Source organism: Meles meles, chromosome 21, assembly GCF_922984935.1.
Source record: "Meles meles chromosome 21, mMelMel3.1 paternal haplotype, whole genome shotgun sequence".
In the NCBI taxonomy this organism is placed as follows: domain Eukaryota; kingdom Metazoa; phylum Chordata; class Mammalia; order Carnivora; family Mustelidae; genus Meles; species Meles meles.
The window spans coordinates 8,776,007-8,793,730 of NC_060086.1; the positions used below are offsets into that span (position 1 = coordinate 8,776,007).

Consider the following 17,724-nt stretch of genomic DNA (forward strand, 5'->3'; position numbering starts at 1 on the left):
CATACACCTCATGAAGGTTCTTACAACTCCGAGAGGCCATCAGAGTTCCTCGGGGAGGCCGGTATCCTGCGTGCTTCCCCCCCCACCCCCCTCCCAGTGAAGGACAAAAGCTAAGTACATCTCCTGCACCCCCCGGGGCATTTCCAACCCAATCTTCCGCCCCGTCGGCCACCCTACAGCTTCTACCTCCTTTCCCAGAGCCCAGCCTGCGTCTTCTCAGCCCTTCCCCGCCCCCAGGAAGGCTCACGTGAGCCAGCTCCCACACTCGAGCATCTAAGTATGTGCCCCGAACATGGGCACTGGGTTAAGTTTTGATATCTTTCGTCCCTCCTGCATAGTCACGTGGCTATTAGGAGCTACTAACACACCCTTTTTTTAAAAAGATTTTATTTATTTGTTTGACAGACAGAGATCACAGGTAGGCAGAGAGGCAGGCAGAGAGAGAGGAAGGGAAGCAGGCTCCCTGCTGAGCAGAGAGCCCGATGCGGGGCTCGATCCCAGGACCCTGGGATCATGACCTGAGCCGAAGGGAGAGGCTTTAACCCACTGAGCCACCCAGACGCCCCACACTTACCCTTTCAAACAATACTTCTTTCCTTTTTTGCTATAAGCTACTGTGGTGCTAAGACATGGCTTCCCGCCCTCAAAGAGCTCCCAGCTAGGAGCGGAGAGAAGTGTAGACGGCTGGTTGCCGCGGGGTGGGCAAGGTGTGAGGGCTACAGCAGGGAATGGCCGGTCTTTGGAACGCGCTGTTGCACAGCTCAACAACAAACGGCTGGAGGTCCTTGGCAATCATGTCCAGTCTATCACTGACAGAACTTTCCAGATGCCAGGCCCTGGGCTTGGCACACCGTCCCGTTTAATCCTCCCACTATCAGGACTGTGGCTGTTAAGAGAGAGGGACCTGTGACTTGGCTGAGCTACACAGTTGGGAAAGAGTAGGACCACGATTTGTCCAAGACTGAAGACACAGCTGGCCTGCTTCCCGGAATTCTGGTCTTTCCTAACCAGTTCACGTCAACTAAATTCAACTCTCACAGAGGCCTGTAGAAGTGAGCCCCCGGGCTCTAGCCTTAACCTCTCCCACCCCTTGGGCGCCCAGGAGGAGGCTGTGCTGTACCCTCACTGGACGCGGGGACCACCCTCTACAAGCTTTCGGCGCCCTGCTGCTTTCCCGGAGACCCGGGTGTCTCCCAAGGTAGAGACTGATCTCCCCAGCACGTAGGAAGCTGGCGAGAACTGTTCCAGGCCTTTCCTTGGGGAGTGTGGGTCTAAGTGGGGGTCCGGAGACCCTGCCTAGCGAACGTCAGCGGAGGGCTCCTGGAGCCCCCTGGCATCAGAGCCATGGGGAGCCTTGGGTCTGGCTCTGTCCCGTCAGTCAGCGGGGAAGGCTGAGTGTGTCACTGAGTAGACAAATCTTACATCAGGCAGAATCTACGTGATTCTTTTCATAACAGCAAAATATGGAACAATGCCGGCGAATTCAGGAGCTAAACCAACGAGACCGCGTTCTGACAGCGAGTCCAATGCAGGTGATCACACCGAGATGACGATGGCGTTTCTCAGCCGGGACAGTCTTTCGTTCCCCTCCCCCTCCCTCCCTTTCTCCCTTTCCTCCTTTTTTCCCCTCCATTTTCTTCCTTGAGGGAGAGGAAGACTGAAAGGTTAGGATCCAGGAAAGTCTCCCTGCATGGGAGAGAATCAATTCAGGCCGGAAGTCAGAAGCCAGCAAACGACTCCTGACGTCCCGGTTCCGACTGGCACGTAACAAGCCCCCCGAGCCTCAGTGGCATAAGCCGCTGGGTCAGACACACGGACTCCGTAGGCCAGGCGTCTGGGCCGTTGCGGAGACGGCTGTGTCTGCTCCGTGATGTCGAGCACACGGCCAGGAAGCCTCAAACGGCTGAGGGTGATCTGATGCCCGGTGGCCAGCACCACCTGGAGGCACCTTCACTCCCACGAAGGAAGCCCGGGCCGGGGTGGTGCGAAGGCCTGCCTCGGCTGCGTCTGGCCTCCCTGTGCGCTCTGGGTTCCTCACGGCACCGCAGCTTCGGGAGGGCTGGATTCCTCACATGGTGCCGTAGGGATCCAAAACAACAAGTGTCCCAGTTGACAAAGCAGAAGCTTCTCTGCCTTTTACTACCTGTCCCTGAAGGTCGCATGGTCTCACTTTCTGGGCTGAAACAGTCATAATCCTGCCCTGATCCCTGGGGAAGGGAACAAAGACTCTACCTTTTGATGAAAGGACAGTCAGAAAATGTACAGCCGTCTTTTAAAACCACCAGCTAGAACTGTCCCCAAACCGTGTCCTCACCATCAGACTTGGAGCTGTCCCCAACACCATGGACCCAACCTCGTGTCTCCAGAGGAAAGGCAAGGAAGACACCGGGAGCATTTGGGCCTGCTGTTGTGAAGTCCCAAAAGGGGAGAGAAGAGCCTAGGAAGGTGTCTAACACGGAATTTTCTGGCTCCCATTAATATCTCATCGAGGTCATCTGTTCACCAAATACAACATTTACATCCTAAGCATCTGCTTTGTTGTGTTCTAACGGGGTACAGGGCCTTAAGGCGGCAACTCCAAGGAGCTTATGAGCTCACAGCTTGCAATCCACTTAGAGGAGGCATCGGTGTAAGAAGCTTTAATACCGCATTAAGAATTACAGTATCTGGGGCCCCCCGGGTGGCTCAGCGGGTTAAGCGTCGGACTTCTGCTAGGTCATGGTCACCCGGGTCTTGGGATTGAGCCCCACATCAGGCTCCCCGCTCGGTGGGGAGTCTGCTTCTCCCTCTGCCCCTGCTTGTGCGCTTGCTCTCTCTCTCTCAAATAAATAAATAAAATCTTAAAGAAAAAATTACAGCATCCAGGGCCACCAAGAACAGAAGCCTCTATATCACGAATTCCCCCATGCTTCTCATGCTTCCCAGGAATTTCCGCGTCTTCTCGGATACTGATAACTTCACACACTGCAGCTCCTGGTTAACAACTGCCTCCTCAAGATGACTGTTCCTCAGACCGGCGGCACCAAGGACAAGGGCCGATCTCTCCCTTGGGTTAAGGACCAGAGGACGAAGCCAGGGCTGGCTCCTTCCGCAGTATCACTCTGCACCCTGTCCCCAGCGCTCACTCTACTTCCGTCACCCCGTCCTGGCGGCACTCAAATGATCCTCAGAAGAACTACAGAAACAAAAAGCAGAAGCAAATGCACTCCAGAAATCACCAAAAAATGACAGCGAGCAGCAGCCAAGAAACACGCAGGCGGGGCGTGGCAGAACGGGAGGGAATCTTCCACGGTCAGATAGGCAGACGGTGGGAGGGGTGATTGACAGATAGAAGGCAAAGCCACAGAGCTGTGAGTAGGACAAGAGACCCGTGACCCTCACTCCCAGAACACCCTGTGACCGAACAGGCAGGCTCCTTGTCGCAAGAAACCTTTTATTACACACAGCAGCACGCTGACGGCCCAGCCCACGTCCCTGCACACAGCCCCCAGGAAGACTGCTCTGCTCCGGCAGGAAGGACACGGCTCTGCTGGGTGAGTGAACGGCTGCTCGCGAGGTCCAGAAGCAGCTCTCCCTTTGGCCGAGCCCTCTCTGAGGCTGGGGTGACACGCAAAAGCCTTCTCCTCCGGGGACGCCCAGGCTCACACAGTCCACTTCAGGCACCTGCACACAGAGGAAGCCCGGGGTGAGGAGAGGAGGGGGTCCGAGGGAGAAGCTGTGGACCCGGGGCGGGGTGTGCCGAGCTCACCTGGTCTCCTGGTGGGTGCCCAGACAGCGCACGGTGCAGTAGCGGGCGCCGCAGCTGACACACGTGTAGGGGGAGGGGAAGCCGCAGACCGCACAGAAGGGGCGCTGGGGCCGGGACGGGGGTCCCGCGCAGGCTGTCAGGTAGTTGGGGCCCTCGGCCACACTCAGGTTCTGCTGAGACAAGGGCAAGGGTCCACAGCTCCTTGCCCACCCACGTAGCAAACACCCACCCAGGACCAGGACCTCGGCGCGCTCGTTCCTTCCCTGTGGGGTCCTCCCAGCCCCTGGGCCAGCGCCCCCTCACCTGCTCCTCCAGCAAGGCCTGAAAGTTCTTTCGGAAGCGAAGTTTAAAATGATCCCCTCGAGTTTTCTTCTTTTTCTTTCCTACAGAGGAAGGGCAATTACAGTTTACCCCTTGACTGGCGAGGGGCTCAGGGGCGCCGACCTCCTCCACGTAGTGGGAAATCTGTGAGGACCTTTCAACCCCACCCCCACCCCCCAAATAGCCTACCGTAGCCCAGAAGCCTTACTGATAACGGAAACAGGCGGTTAACACAAATTTTATACGCTCTATGTGTTATATACCATATTCTTGCAATAAAGGTAGAGAAAACAAAATATGTAGAAAAATCACAAGGTGGAGAAAGAACATTTACAGAACCGGACTGTAAAAAACCCACGAGGGAGCAGAAGTGCGCAGTTCAAACCCGTGCCGTTCAAGGTCACCTGTAGTTACTTGGCACGTGCCAAGAAAGACCCCATCTCCCTCTGCGCCATCACTCCCAATACCCATGAGTCCGCCCCCTGCCCACGTGCTCCACCAGGTTCCCGGTCTCCCTCTCTCTCCCACGTGTCCCTCCCCTCACTTCTCCAACCAGCACCTACACGCATCTCACGCTCCCCTAAGGCTTCGTGTCAGAGCTGGAGGCGCTCTGGGAGTTCAGTTCCCGCATGTTCTGTCTTCTCCATCTGCTAGAGGAAGCTGCGGCAGGAGCCGGTCCCAGCGGAGCCAGAGGAGCTCCCCCGTCGTCTACCCACCCCGCAGCCCCAGGTCCTTCCACCGCCCTGAGCCAGGCTGACTCCTCCCACTTCCTCTGGCCCTACCATCCCAACCCCGGCCCTTCCTGCTCCTCCCTCCTCCCCCACCCGCCTTACCCGTGTCTGCATCATCATCAAACTGCGGCAGCCTCTTGCCAAGCTGGGGGAGTCCTGCGTGGGGGTCGTCCTGGAAGTTGTCATTCTCCAAGGCCTCGAGCTGCCTGTTGATGCGCCTTTGTCGGGCAGCCCGGTCTAGGACCCGCCGCTGTCCAGGGTCCTGGGAACGAACTGGATGGGGCAGAGCCAGAATCATGGGGACACAGGAAGAGAGAAGTTGGGGTGGCCCCAGCATTTCCTCCCAATCCCCAGATCCAACCAGTGAAACGCCTCCTGGAGACCTCTCACTGCTGGCAGAAATCACACAACCAGGGACTCTGGGCTTCCCACCTCCACTGGGACTCCTTCACGCTCAGCAACCCCATTTCCTGCCATAAAGGACACGGGCCGGCCACATGTACAGACACCCGTCTTTCAGCCCACCCTCAAACAGAAGTGTATGCGCACCCCTTCCCCCTGGGTCCCACTGTTAAACCTGACCTTTCACCTCCGACTCGAGTCCTTCCCTCCCTCCTGCACCTTTAACCTCTCTTCCCCCACAGAACTGTCCCTTCACTAGAAAAACCTACCAAACTCTTAGGTGTCGACCTGGCAACACAGTGACTTATCGCTGAGACAACGGTCCACGGGATGTCCCATTTCTGCACGTCCCACCCAATCCTCAACCCCCCGTGAACTGACTCCCATTCAGGGGCAACCACGTACGTTCAAGACCCCAGTGACCTCCTGGGGCCAAATCCAGTGTGTATTTCTACAGTCCTCCTTGGATGGCCCCCTGTGACTGTACCAACGATTTCCCTTGGGTGGAAAGTATCCCCTCATCTGCTTTCTTGACATGACTTCAACTTCTCCTTATGGCTATAGGCACACAATGAATATACATTTAATGAAGAAAGAGATATTTTGTATAGAATTAACAGACCCTGGGGCGCCTGGATGGCTCAGTGGTTTAAGCCGCTGCCTTCGGCTCAGGTCATGATCTCGGGGTCCTGGGATCAAGTCCCGCATCGGGCTCTCTGCTCGGCAGGGAGCCTGCTTCCCTCTCACTCTCTCTGCCTGCCTCTCTGCCTACTTGTGATCTCTGTCAAATAAATAAATAAAATCTTTAAAAAAAAAAAAAAAAAGAATTAACAGACCCCAGCGAACAGCTGGAATGATTATGAGAGGGAGGTTTAAAATGGTGAAGTCAGAAGGAAGCTTCCAGGGGGACGAGCAAGATGGCGGAGGGGTAGGAGCAAGACCTAAAAATCACCAGGTCCAAGGTGTTTGGCTAGACAGTTACCAAACCATCTGGAATACCTACAAACCCAACAGGAGATCAAAGAGAAGAGCAGCAATTCCAGGAACAGAAAATCGACGGCTTTCCAGAAAGTAGGACGTGCAGAGAAGGGAATCTGAAGCAACATCTAGAAGACAGACCGCGGGGGGAGGAGCCGGCTCCCGGCAAGCGGGGGAGCAGCGGAGCACAAAATCCGAACTTGTAGAAGTCTGCTCCATGGAGGGACGCCACTCTAGAGGCTAAGAGGGGGTGGAGCCCTCCCGGGGACAGTGTGGGCTCAGGTCCTGTGGGGTCACAGAAGGATCGGGGGTGTATGAGTGCGGCAAAGCCCCCAGGTAATCGGGGTGGGGGAGCTGGATGCAGAGACCAAGCTTGGGGGGGGACTCTCAGCTCAGGGTTACCTGAAGCCGTGATCCAAGGCACAGCCGGGCCACTGCTCTTTGAGCAGGGACCCTACAAGTGCCAGATCCGGGGAGCCACCCCGTTCCTCCCCCCGGAGGAGCAAACGGCAGGAATCTGCTAGGTCTGCAGACTCCAAACGGGGCTGTGTGCCAGAGACAGAAATCCTCGGTCACAGACCGGGTGAGCTCAGAGCTCGGCCAGAGACCAGGGAGACGGGAGGGACTGACTGCTTTTCTCTGAGGGCACACTAAGGAGGGGGGCCCCAAGTTCTCAGCGCCTATGGGGCAGAGACTGGGAGGCCGCCATCTTCATTCCCATCCTCCAGAGCTGTACGGAAAGTGTTCAGGGAACAAAAGCTCCCAAAAGTGAACCCGAGCAGATTCACTCTCCAAACCAGGCCACTTAGCCTGGCCTCCCGCAAGGGCCGAGTAATTCTGCCTCCAGCAAAAACATTTGAGAATCAATACAACAGGCCCCGCCCCCAGAAGATCAACAAGAACATCCATCCAAGCCCAAGCTCACCGATCGATGAGAAATGAAAAACTTCAGAGCTATGGGAATACAGCCCATGTAACTCATGGCTTGTCCCCCATGATTCTTTAGTATTTCAAAGCCAAATTTTTTAAAGCTTTTTTTTTTTTTTTTGAAGATTTTATTTACTTATCTGACAGACAAGTAGGCAGAGCAGCAGGCAGAAAGAGAGGGAAGCAGTCTTCCCCGCTGAGCAGAGAGCCTGATGCAGGGCCTGATCCCAGGACCCCAAGACCACAACCTGAGCCAAAGGCAAAGGCCCAACCCACTGAGCCACCCAGGTGCCCTCAAAGCTAAATTTTTAAAATTTTTTGTTGTTTTTTAAAAAATTTTTCCTCTTTCCTATTTTAACATTTTTAACTATTTTATCTTACCATACCTTTTTAAAAAATCTTTAAAAATTTCCATTGTTACAGTCATATTCTATCCCTTCTTTGTATTTGATCTTACTTTTTGTATACATATAGGATTTTCATCCTTTAAAATTATGGGATACGGTTTTGGTTTTTTTTTAAGATTTATTTATTTATTTGACAGACAGAGATCACAAGTAGGCAGAGAGGCAGGCAGAGAGAGGGGAAAGCAGGCTCTCCACCAAGCAGAGGGCCCAACACGGAGCTCCATCCCAGGACCGGGAGATCATGACCTGAGCCGAAGGCAGAGGCTTAATCCACTGAGCCACCCAGTTTCTTCTCCAGCCTAATCACATTATTTTCTCCTCTTTTTTTCAATCAACTTCTTATATTATTGATACCTTTTTTAGAACTTTTTAAAAATTTTCATCTTTATAGTCAAATTCGATCCCTTCATCATGTTTACCCTTACTTTTGTGTGTGTATATATATATGTTTTTCTTTAAAATTTTGGGAGACAGTTTCTTTTGACAGACCAAAATACACCCAAAATCAAGTGTGTGGCTTTGTTCTATTCACCAGTCTTATATGCTTTTTTTCTTTTTTTTTTTCCCCCTCCTTTATTCTCCCCCTAGTATCAGGTCTCTTCTGATTTGGTTAGTGTATATTTTTCTGGGGTCATTGCTACCCTTGGTAGTATTTTGTTCTCTCATTCATCTATTCTTATCTGGATAAAATGACAAGGTGGAAAAACTTGCCTCAAAAAAAAAAAAAGAACAACTGGCAATACCAATGGCTAGGAACCTAATCAATACAAACCTTAATAATACGTCAGAACTACAGCTCAGAATGTCACACTCATGTATTGGAAGACCAAAATACTCACCAAAAAACGGGTGCTAGCTGGGCTCCAAAAAAGCATGGAAGATAGCAGAGAATCCCTTTCTGGAGAAATAAAAGCACTTTCTGGAGAAATAAAAGAACTAAGGGGCGCCTGGGTGGCTCAGTGGGTTAGACTGCTGTCTTCGGCTCAGGTCATGATCCCGGGGTCCTGGGATCGAGTCCCGCATCGGGGTCTCTGCTCAGCGGGAAGCCTGCTTCTCCCCCTCTCTCTCTCTCGGCCTGCCTCTCTGCCTACTTGTGATCTCTGTCTGTCAAATAAATAAATAAAATCTTTAAAAATAAAAAATAAAAGAACTAAAATCTAACCAAGTTGAAATAAAAAACGCTATTAAGGAGGTGCAATAAAAAATGGAGGCTCTTACTGCTAGGATAAAAGAGGCAGAAGAGAGAATTAGTGATATAGAAGACCCAATGATGGAGAATAAAGAAGCTAAGGAAAAGAGAGACAGCCACTGGACCACAAGGGGAGAATTTGAGAGGTAAGTGATACCATAGGATGAAACAATGTTAGAATAATTGGGATCCCAGAAGAAGAAGGAGAGAGGGGGGCAGAAGGTATACTGGAGCAAATTATACCAGAGAATTTCCCTAATTTGGCAAAGGGAACAAGCATCAAAATCCAGGAGGCACAGAGAACCCCCATCAAAATCAATAAAAATAGGTCCACACCCCATCATCTAATAGTAAAACTTTCAAGTCTCAGTGACAAAGAGAAAATCCTGAAAGTAGCTTGGGACAAGAAGTCTGTAACATACAATGGTAAAAATAATAGATTGGCAGCAAACCTATCCACAGAGACCTGGCAGGCCAGAAAGGGCTGGCATGATATATTCAGAGCCCTAAACGAGAAAAACATGCAGCCAAGAACACTATATCCAGCTAGGCTGTCATTGAAAACAGGAGGAGAGAGAAAAAGCTTCCAGGACAAACAAAAACTAAAAGAATTTGCAAACATCAAACCAGCCCTACAGGAAATACTGAAAAGGGTCCTCTAAGCAGAGACAGAGCCTAAAAGTAACAGACCAGAAAGGAACAGAGACAATATACAGTAACAGACACCTTATAGGCAATACAGTGGCAGTAAATTCATATCTTTCATTACTTAGCCTGAATGTAAATGGGCTAAATGTCCCAATCAAAAGACATAGGGTATCAGAATGGATTAAAAAAACAAGACCCATCGATACGCTGTCTGCAAGAAACTCATTTTAAACCCAAAGACACCTCCAGATTTAAAGTGAGGGTGTGGAAAACAATTTAATACACTAAGGGACATCAAAAGAAAGGTGGGGTGGCAATCCTTGTATCAGATAAATTAGGTTTTAAGCCAAAGACTATAATAAGAGACGAGGAAGGACATTATACCATACTTAGATCTTCTTGTTGGACAGACCCTTGAACAATTTTAAGTATCTATGGCCCTAACATGGGAGCAGCCAATTAATAACAAAATCAAAGAAACACACTGACAATAATACAGTAATAGTAGGGGACTTTAACACTCCTCTCACTGAAATGGACAGATCATCCAAGCAAAAGATCAACAAGGAAATAAAGGCTTTAAATGACACACTGGATCAGATGGACATCACAGATGTATTTAGAACATTCTATTCCAAAACAACAGAATACACATTCTTCTCTAGTGCACATGGAACATTCTGGGCCACAAATCAGGTCTCAACTGATACCAAAAGACTGGGATCATTCCCTGCATATTTTCAACCCACGATGCTCTGAAACTAGAACTCAATCACAAGACGAAAATTGGAAGGAACTCAAATACATGGAGACTAAAGAGCATCCTAATAAAGAATGAATGGGTCAACCAGGAAATTAAAGAAAATTTTAAAAATTCATGGAAACAAATGAAGATGAAAACACAACTGTTCAAAAATCTTTGGGACACAGCAAAGGAGGTCCTGAGAGGAGAGTATATAGCAACACAAGCCTTTCTCAAGAAACAAGAAAGGTCTCAAATACACAACCTAACCTTACACCTAGAGGAGCTGGAGAAAGAACAGCAAAGAAAGCCTAAACTCAGCAGGAGAAGAAAAATAATAAAGAGCAGAAATCAATGAAATAGAAACCAGAAGAACAGTAGAACAAATCAACAAAGAAACTAGGAGCTGGTTCTTTGAAAGAATTCATAAGACTGATAAACCCCCGGCCAGACTTATCAAAAAGAAAAGAGAAAGGACCCAAATTAATAAAATCATGAATGAAAGAGAAGAGATCACAACACCACCAAAGAAATACAATTATAAGAACATATTATGAGCTACTATACACCAGCAAATCTGAATCTAGAAGAAATGGATGCATTCCTAGAGACAAATAAACTACCAAAACTGTGGGGCGCCTGGGTGGCTCAGTGGGTTAAACTACCAAAACTGAACCAGGAAGAAACAGAAAACCTGAAGAGACCCATAACCAGTAAGAAGATTGAAGCAGTCATCAAAAATCTCCAACAAGTAAGAGCCCAGGTCTAGGGGATCGCAGCACCTCACCAGAAGCCGCCCCCGCAGCAAGCGAGCGAGCGCCAAGGCATCGCGAAAATGGCAGATAGTTTTTCACTTAATGATGCTTTATCTGGGTCTGGAAACCCAAACCCTCAAGGATGGCCTGGTCAATGGGGAAACCAGCCTGCTGGAGCAGGGGGCTATCCAGGGGCTTCCTATCCTGGTGCCTACCCTGGACAAGCTCCTCCTGGCAGTTATCCTGGACAGACCCCTCCTGGTGGCTACCCTGGACAGGCACCTCCAGGAGCCTACCCTGGCCCAACAGCTCCTGCTTATCCTGGACCACCCACATAAGGAGCCCACCCTGGGCAACCGAGTGAGCCCGGGGCCTACCTGCTTCCTGGACAGTCAAGTGCTCCTGGAGCCCGGCCCGCTGCTGGCGCCTTTGGCATCCCTGCTGGACCACTGACTATACCTTATGACCTGCCCTTGCCCGGAGGAGTCATGCCTCGCATGATGATAACAATTCTGGGCACAACGAAGCCCAATGCAAACAGATTTGCTTTAGATTTCAAGAGAGGGAATGACATTGCTTTAACCCACTTTAACCCACACTTCAATGAGGACAACAAGAGAGTCATTGTTTGCAATGCAAAGCTGGATAACATCTGGGGAAAGGAAGAAAGACAGGCGACTTTCCCATTCGAAAGTGGTAAACCATTCAAAATACAAGTGCTGGTTGAATCTGACCACTTCAAGGGTGCGGTCAATGATGCTCACTTGTTGCAGTACAATCATCGGATGAAAAATCTCCAGGAAATCAGCAAACTGGGAATTTCTGGTGACAGAGATCTCACCAGTGCTTCACACATTATGATATAATCTTAAAGGGGAAGACTTTAAAAAAATGAAATTGAATATAAACCCTTACACATTGAAACTTCATGTTTCCTGATTGAAAATTTTTACTTTCATTCATCCTTCTGTAAATCTTCGATTTAATAAACAATCTAAGAGTTCAAAAAAAAGCCCAGGTCTGGACGGCTTCCCAAGGGAATTCTACCAAACATTTAAAGAATTAATACCTATTCTTCTCAAACTGTTCCAAAAAACAGAAACGGAAGGAAAACTTCCAACTCATTTTATGAGGCCAGCATTACCTTGATCCCAAAACCAAAGACCCCATCAAAAGGGAAAATTACAAGCCAATATTCTTCATGAACACGGATGCAAAAACTCTCACCAAAATATTTGCCAACAGAATCCAACAGTACATTAAAAGGATTATTCACCACGAGCAAGTGGGATTTATTCCAGGGCTGCAAGGTTGGTTCAACAACCGGAAATCAATCAATGTGATAGAACACATTAATAAAACAAAGAACAAGAACCGTATGATACTCTCAATACATGCTGCAAAAGCATTTGACAAAGTACAGCATCCTTTCTTGATTAAAACTCTTCACAGTGTAGGGACAGAGGGTACGTACCTCAATATCATCAAAGCCATCTATGAAAACGCACAGCAAGTATCATTCTCAATGGGGAAAACTGAGAGCTTTTCTGCTAAGGTCAGGAACACGGCAGGGCTGTCCACTATCACCACTGCTATTCAACATATTACTCGAAGTCCTAGCCTCAGCAATCAGACAACAAAATGAAATAAAAGGCATTGGAATCAACAAAGAAGTCAAACTCTCACTCTTTGCAGATGATACGATTCTTTATGTGGAAAACCCAAAAGACTCCACTCCAAAACTGCCCAACTCATACAGGAATTCATTAAAGCGGCAGGATATAAAATCAATGCCCAGAAATCAGTTGCATTTCTATACACCAATAGCAAGACAGAAGAAAAAGAAATTAAGGAGTCGGTCCCATGCACAGTTGCACCCAAAACCATAAGATACCTAGAAATAAACCTAACCAAAGAGGCAAAGAATCTGTACTCAGAAAACTATAAAGTACTCATGAAAGAAACTGAGGAAGATACAAAGAAATGGAAAAACGTCCCATGCTCATGGACTGGAAGAACAAATATTGTGAAAATGTCAAAGCAATCTACACATTTAATGCAATCCCCATCAAAATACCATCAATTTTTTTCAAAGAAATGAAACAAATAATACTAAACTTTATATGGAACCAGAAAAGACCCTGAATAGCCAGAGGAATGTTGAAAAAAGAAAAGCAAAGTTGGTGGCATCACAATTCCAGACCTCAAGCTCTATTACAAAGCTGTCATCATCAAGACAGCATGGTACTTGCACAAAACAGACACATAGATCAATGGAACAGAACAGAGGGCCCAGAAATGGACCTTCAACTCTATGGTCACCTAATCTTTGACAAAGCAGGAAAGGAATGTCCAACGGAAAAAAGACAGTCTCTTCAACAACTGGTATTGGGAAAATCGGACAGCCACATGCAGAAGAATGAAACTGGACCATTTCCTTAGACCACACACAAAAACAGACTCAAAATGGATGAAAGACCTCCATGTGGGACAGGAATCCATCAAAATCTTTGAGAACACAGGCAGCAACCTCTTCGACCTCAGCTGCAGCAACTTCTTCCTAGAAACATCTCCAAAGACAAGGGAAGCAAGGGCAAAAATGAACTATTGGGACTTCATCAAGATCAAAAGCTTCTGCACAGCAAAGAAAACAGTCAACAAAACCAAAAGACAAGTGACAGAATGGGAGAAGATATTTGCAAATGACTTATCAGATAAAGGGCTAGTGTCCAAAAGAGTTTGATAAAGTGTGGTGTAGAGTTTGATAAGTTCATTGATAAGGAACTTAACAAACTCTACACTACACTTGATAAGTTCCTTGATAAGGAACTTATCAAACGCTACACCCAAAGAATAAATAATCCAATCAAGAAATGGGCAGAAGACAGGAACAGACATTTTGGCAAAAAAACATCCAAATGGCCAACAGACAAAGGAAAAAGTCCTCGACGTCACTTGCCACCAGGAAAATACAAATCAAAACCACAGTGAGATACCACCTCACACCAGTCAGAATGGCTAAAATGAACCAGTCAGGAAATGACAGATGTTGGTGAGGATGTGGAGAAAGGGGAACCCTCCTACACTGTTGGTGGGAATGCAAGCTGGTGCAACCACTCTGGAAAACAGCATGGAGGTTCCTCAAAAAGTTGAAAATAGAGCTACCCTACGACCCAGCAATTGCACTACAGGTATTTACCCTAAAGATACAAATGCAGTCATCCACACGGGTATGTGCCCCCAAATATTTATAGCAGCAATGTCCACAATAGCCAAACTATGGAAAGAACCTAGATGTCCATCAACAGATGAATGGGTAAAGAAGATGTGGAGTGTGTGTGTGTACACACACACACACACACACACACACACACACACAGGAATACTAAGCAGCCATCAAAAGAAACGAAATCTTGCCATTTGCAATGACGTGGATGGAACTAGAGGGTATCATGCTAAGTGAAATAAGTCAGAGAAAGACAATTATCATATGATGTCTCTGATATGAGGAATCTGAGAGGCAGCCTCGGGGGTCATGGAGGCTAGGGAGGGAAAAAAATGAAACAAGATGGGATTGGGAGGGAGACAAACCATAAAGAGATTCCAAATGTCAGGAAACACACAGGGTTGCTGGGGGTTAGGGGGGTAGGGATGGGGTGGCTGGGTGATGGACATTGGGGAGGGTATGTGCTCTGGTGAGTGCTGTGAAATGTGTTTAAGTCTGATGATACATTATCTGTTAAGAATAAACAAAATAAAATGGTGAGGTCAGCAGGTGATTTCCTCCAGCTGACTGAACAGCCAACAGCTGTGGGGCTCAGGAGAAAGTTCACAATCGAGAGAACCACTTTTGGAGTCATTCGCTTTTGGGTGAGAGAGTCCTACGTTTGGGTTTGAAATCCCAGGAAAAGTGAAAAGATTGAGAAAGAGATGGGGCCAGCCCTCTCCTTAGGGGGGAGAGAGCGGCCAGAGATGGCCCCACTGTCGCTGTAGCTCAAAATTCAAAATCTTCCCAAAGTCTGCTTCTCCCCCTGAATACTCTGTATACGTAAACAGAACCATCTACACAGAAATCCTAAACAAGAAACCCAGGAGTTATTTTAAATCTATCAGGGCCTGATAATTCCACACAAAATATCTCTTTATTCATTCAACAAGTATTTGTTGAGTGTCTGTAACCATAATAATAGAGTTGACCCAGTGGCTATGGCTTACCAGACATGCACTGTGAATCAGGCACTACACTAGGCTCTTTGTGCAAGAGCTTTAACCCTTTATCAACCTTACGAGAGAGTTATCATTACCATTCCCAGCTTACTGAAGTTCAAAGTGTGTCCAAAGCTCACATAGCGAGTATGTGGCTAGGTCAGAATTCAGACCCAGAACTGCCCAGCTCTGGATCCCTGCACACTGCCTCCCCTCCAAGTCCCCGGGGGGTGCGCTAGGCCCTAGGAATACATGAGCTTACAGTCGGGGTGGGGGGGGGATACAAACAATGAAATAAGCAAGAAGAGTAGACCATAGTATATGATCACACAAGAAGTACAAAGAGCTATGGAGCACATGCCAGAAACACCTAACTTGGCCTTGAGGTACTCAGAAGATTTTCCAGAGGAAGGAAAGTCTAGGTTGAGATCTGACTAAGGGACAGAAGTTAGCTTGGTTTGGGGAGAGGGATGGGTGAGTCAGGCTTTCCTGTCAGCATAAGAGAAAGCTTGAATGGGAGACCGAAGTGCCTTCAGTAAATTGTAGGAAGATCAGCAGGGATGCTGTTGGGGTGTCCGGGAGACTGTGTGGATATAAAGTCAGGCAGACCATTAAAAGTCTTACCTTTACATATCTAAAGGAATTTGGATCTAGGGATCTACAGTGAGAATAACGGAGATCCAGCAAAGAGTTTTGTTTTGTTTTGTTTTGTTTTTGACAGAGAGAGATCATAGGTAGGCAGAGAGAGAAGAGGAAGCAGGCTCCCCGCTGAGCAGAGAGCCCGATGTGGGGCTCGATCCCAGGACCCTGAGATCATGACCCAAGTCGAAGGCAGAGGCTTAACCCACTGAGCCACCCAGGTGCCCCAGCAAATAGTTTTAAGAAAGGACTGACATGGGGGTACCTGGGTGCCTCAGTTGCTTAAGTGGCTGCTTTCGGCTCAGGTCATGATCCCAGGGTCCTGGGATGGAGCCCTGCATCGGACTCTCTGCTCAGCAGGGAGCCTGCTTCTCCTTCTCCCTCTCCCTGCCGCTCTGCCTACTTGTACTCTCTCTCTCTCTCTGTCAAATAAATAAATAAATAAATAAATAAAATCTTTAAAAACAAAAACAAAAAAAGGAAAGGACTGACATGATTGGATTGATTAAAGTCAACTGGCAGAGTGTCCCATCCACATCGCTTTTTATGGGGACTAAACTCCATCACTCCCTAACTGACCTTCCAGCCTCTACACCTGGATAATAAGGTAGCCACTACTCACACGTGGTTATTCAAATTCAATGTAGATTTTTAAAAAAGATTTTACTTATCTGACAGAGAGGGAGCAGGAGGCCACAGAACAGGGAGTGGCAGAGGGAGAAATAGGCTCCCCGCTGAGCAGGGAGCCGGATGTGGGGCTAGATCCCAGGGCCCTGGGATCATGACCTGGGCCGAAGGCAGTCGCCCAACGAACTGAGCCACCCAGCGCCCCAAATTCAAGTAAATAATCTTAAGTAAGATTAAATAAAATTTAAAATTCATTTTCTCGGTGGCACTAGGCGCATTTCACGTGCTCAAAAGCCACATGTGGCTAAAGGCTGCCAAGCTAATCAGTGCTGATTACGACCATTCCCACCATTCTAGAAAGTTCCTCCGTACAGTGCGGCACTGAAGCCAGAACTGCCTTTCTAAAAGATAAATCTGGGTCACGCCCCTGCGTTAAAAGAGCCATTGACGGTTCTCCACGGCCCTCTGGATAGAACTGAAGCTCCCCGGCACTGTACAGAATGCCTTCCAAATGCACCTTTCCCCAACCCTCCAAACTCTTACTATTCCTCCGTGGCTTCCTAAGCGACTTGCTTTTTCTCGCTTTCCTGCCTTTGCACGTGCAGCTCACGCTGCCGGGAATGAGCCTCGGCGCCCCTGCACTGAGCGAAACCGTGACTCGACTTTCCAGATTCAAACCAAGCGTTTTCTCTCCCTCCAACCCTTCCCAGTCCCCTCCGTCCCAGAAGCGAGGTTAGGTACCACTGCTGCCCGCGCCCTCGAGCTATACACCCCTCTGCCGTCGCACGTCTCACTCTGAAACGCAACGGTAGGCTCGTGTGTCTATCCCCCTCCCAGAAAGCCAGCTTCTGGATGCCACGGACCTTTTTCCTCTCTCCATCCCCAGCGCAGGCAGGGAGCGGGCATCAATAAAACACGAATGGATGGTCTGAGGGGCTACCCCGACGCCAGGACCCGACGGCCGGGGAAGGGATTTGAGACTAATATCTGGGTCAGAACACCCTAGGCCAGGGTCGGGTCTGGGACAGGAAAAGGTAAGGGGCCAACCGCTGGGGCTCACATACCCGAAGTTTTCTTCTCCACCATTTCCACAACACAGCTGCCGGAAGAGCATACGGCGCCGGCGCGCTATAAACCACCCTCGCCCCAGCCGTGGAAGGCGGTGCCATCACTTCCGGCGGCGCGTCCTTCTGCGCGTGCGCAGAATCATCCCAGTGCGCCCACGCAGGACGTGGTGTTGCCTAGGAGACGAGAAAGCTTTCCGCCATATTTTATGGGGGCAAAACTACTTCCGGTTTAAGTGGTTGTGTATTTTGTGGGACCCCCCGAAATGTATCACTTGAAAGAGGCGATGCCAGTGGTCTTTTTTTGAGAAATGTCATTTTCCTTCGGTTCTTCTGAAGA

General features: G+C 48.7%; 1 protein-coding gene and 1 pseudogene across 3 annotated transcripts; one reads left to right on the plus strand and one right to left on the minus strand.

Annotated features, from left to right (window-relative positions):
- Positions 1–2,624: 2,624 nt before the first annotated feature.
- ZNHIT1 (zinc finger HIT-type containing 1) lies at positions 2,625–17,523 on the minus strand. 3 transcript variants are annotated; one of them, XM_045993269.1, is made up of 5 exons: positions 17,385–17,523; positions 4,903–5,073; positions 4,052–4,131; positions 3,749–3,921; positions 2,625–3,663 (listed from the first exon to the last, which is right to left on the minus strand). In XM_045993269.1, the coding sequence occupies exons 1-5, from the start codon at positions 17,404–17,406 to the stop codon at positions 3,642–3,644; spliced, it is 468 nt and encodes a 155-aa protein (XP_045849225.1). In that variant the 5' UTR covers positions 17,407–17,523; the 3' UTR covers positions 2,625–3,641. The 3 variants fall into 3 exon arrangements, with proteins under 3 accessions (XP_045849225.1, XP_045849223.1, XP_045849224.1); XM_045993267.1 differs by lacking the exon at positions 17,385–17,523 and adding an exon at positions 17,184–17,299; XM_045993268.1 differs by lacking the exon at positions 17,385–17,523 and adding an exon at positions 17,184–17,241 and having other exon boundaries at positions 3,749–3,918.
- LOC123933755 lies at positions 10,780–11,818 on the plus strand (annotated as a pseudogene).
- Positions 17,524–17,724: the final 201 nt, after the last annotated feature.

Bases quoted from the DNA above. Each gene is read 5' to 3' on its own strand.
- ZNHIT1 (XM_045993267.1), bottom strand. From the start codon at position 17,226: ATGCCCGCTCCCTGCCTGCGCTGGGGATGGAGAGAGGAAAAAG. The intron at 5,074-17,183 runs GTCCGTGGCATC...TGCCCCATCCAG, and splicing joins GGGATGGAGAGAGGAAAAAG to TTCGTTCCCAGGACCCTGGA. The intron at 4,132-4,902 runs GTAAGGCGGGTG...CTTCCTCTGTAG, and splicing joins TGATGATGATGCAGACACGG to GAAAGAAAAAGAAGAAAACT.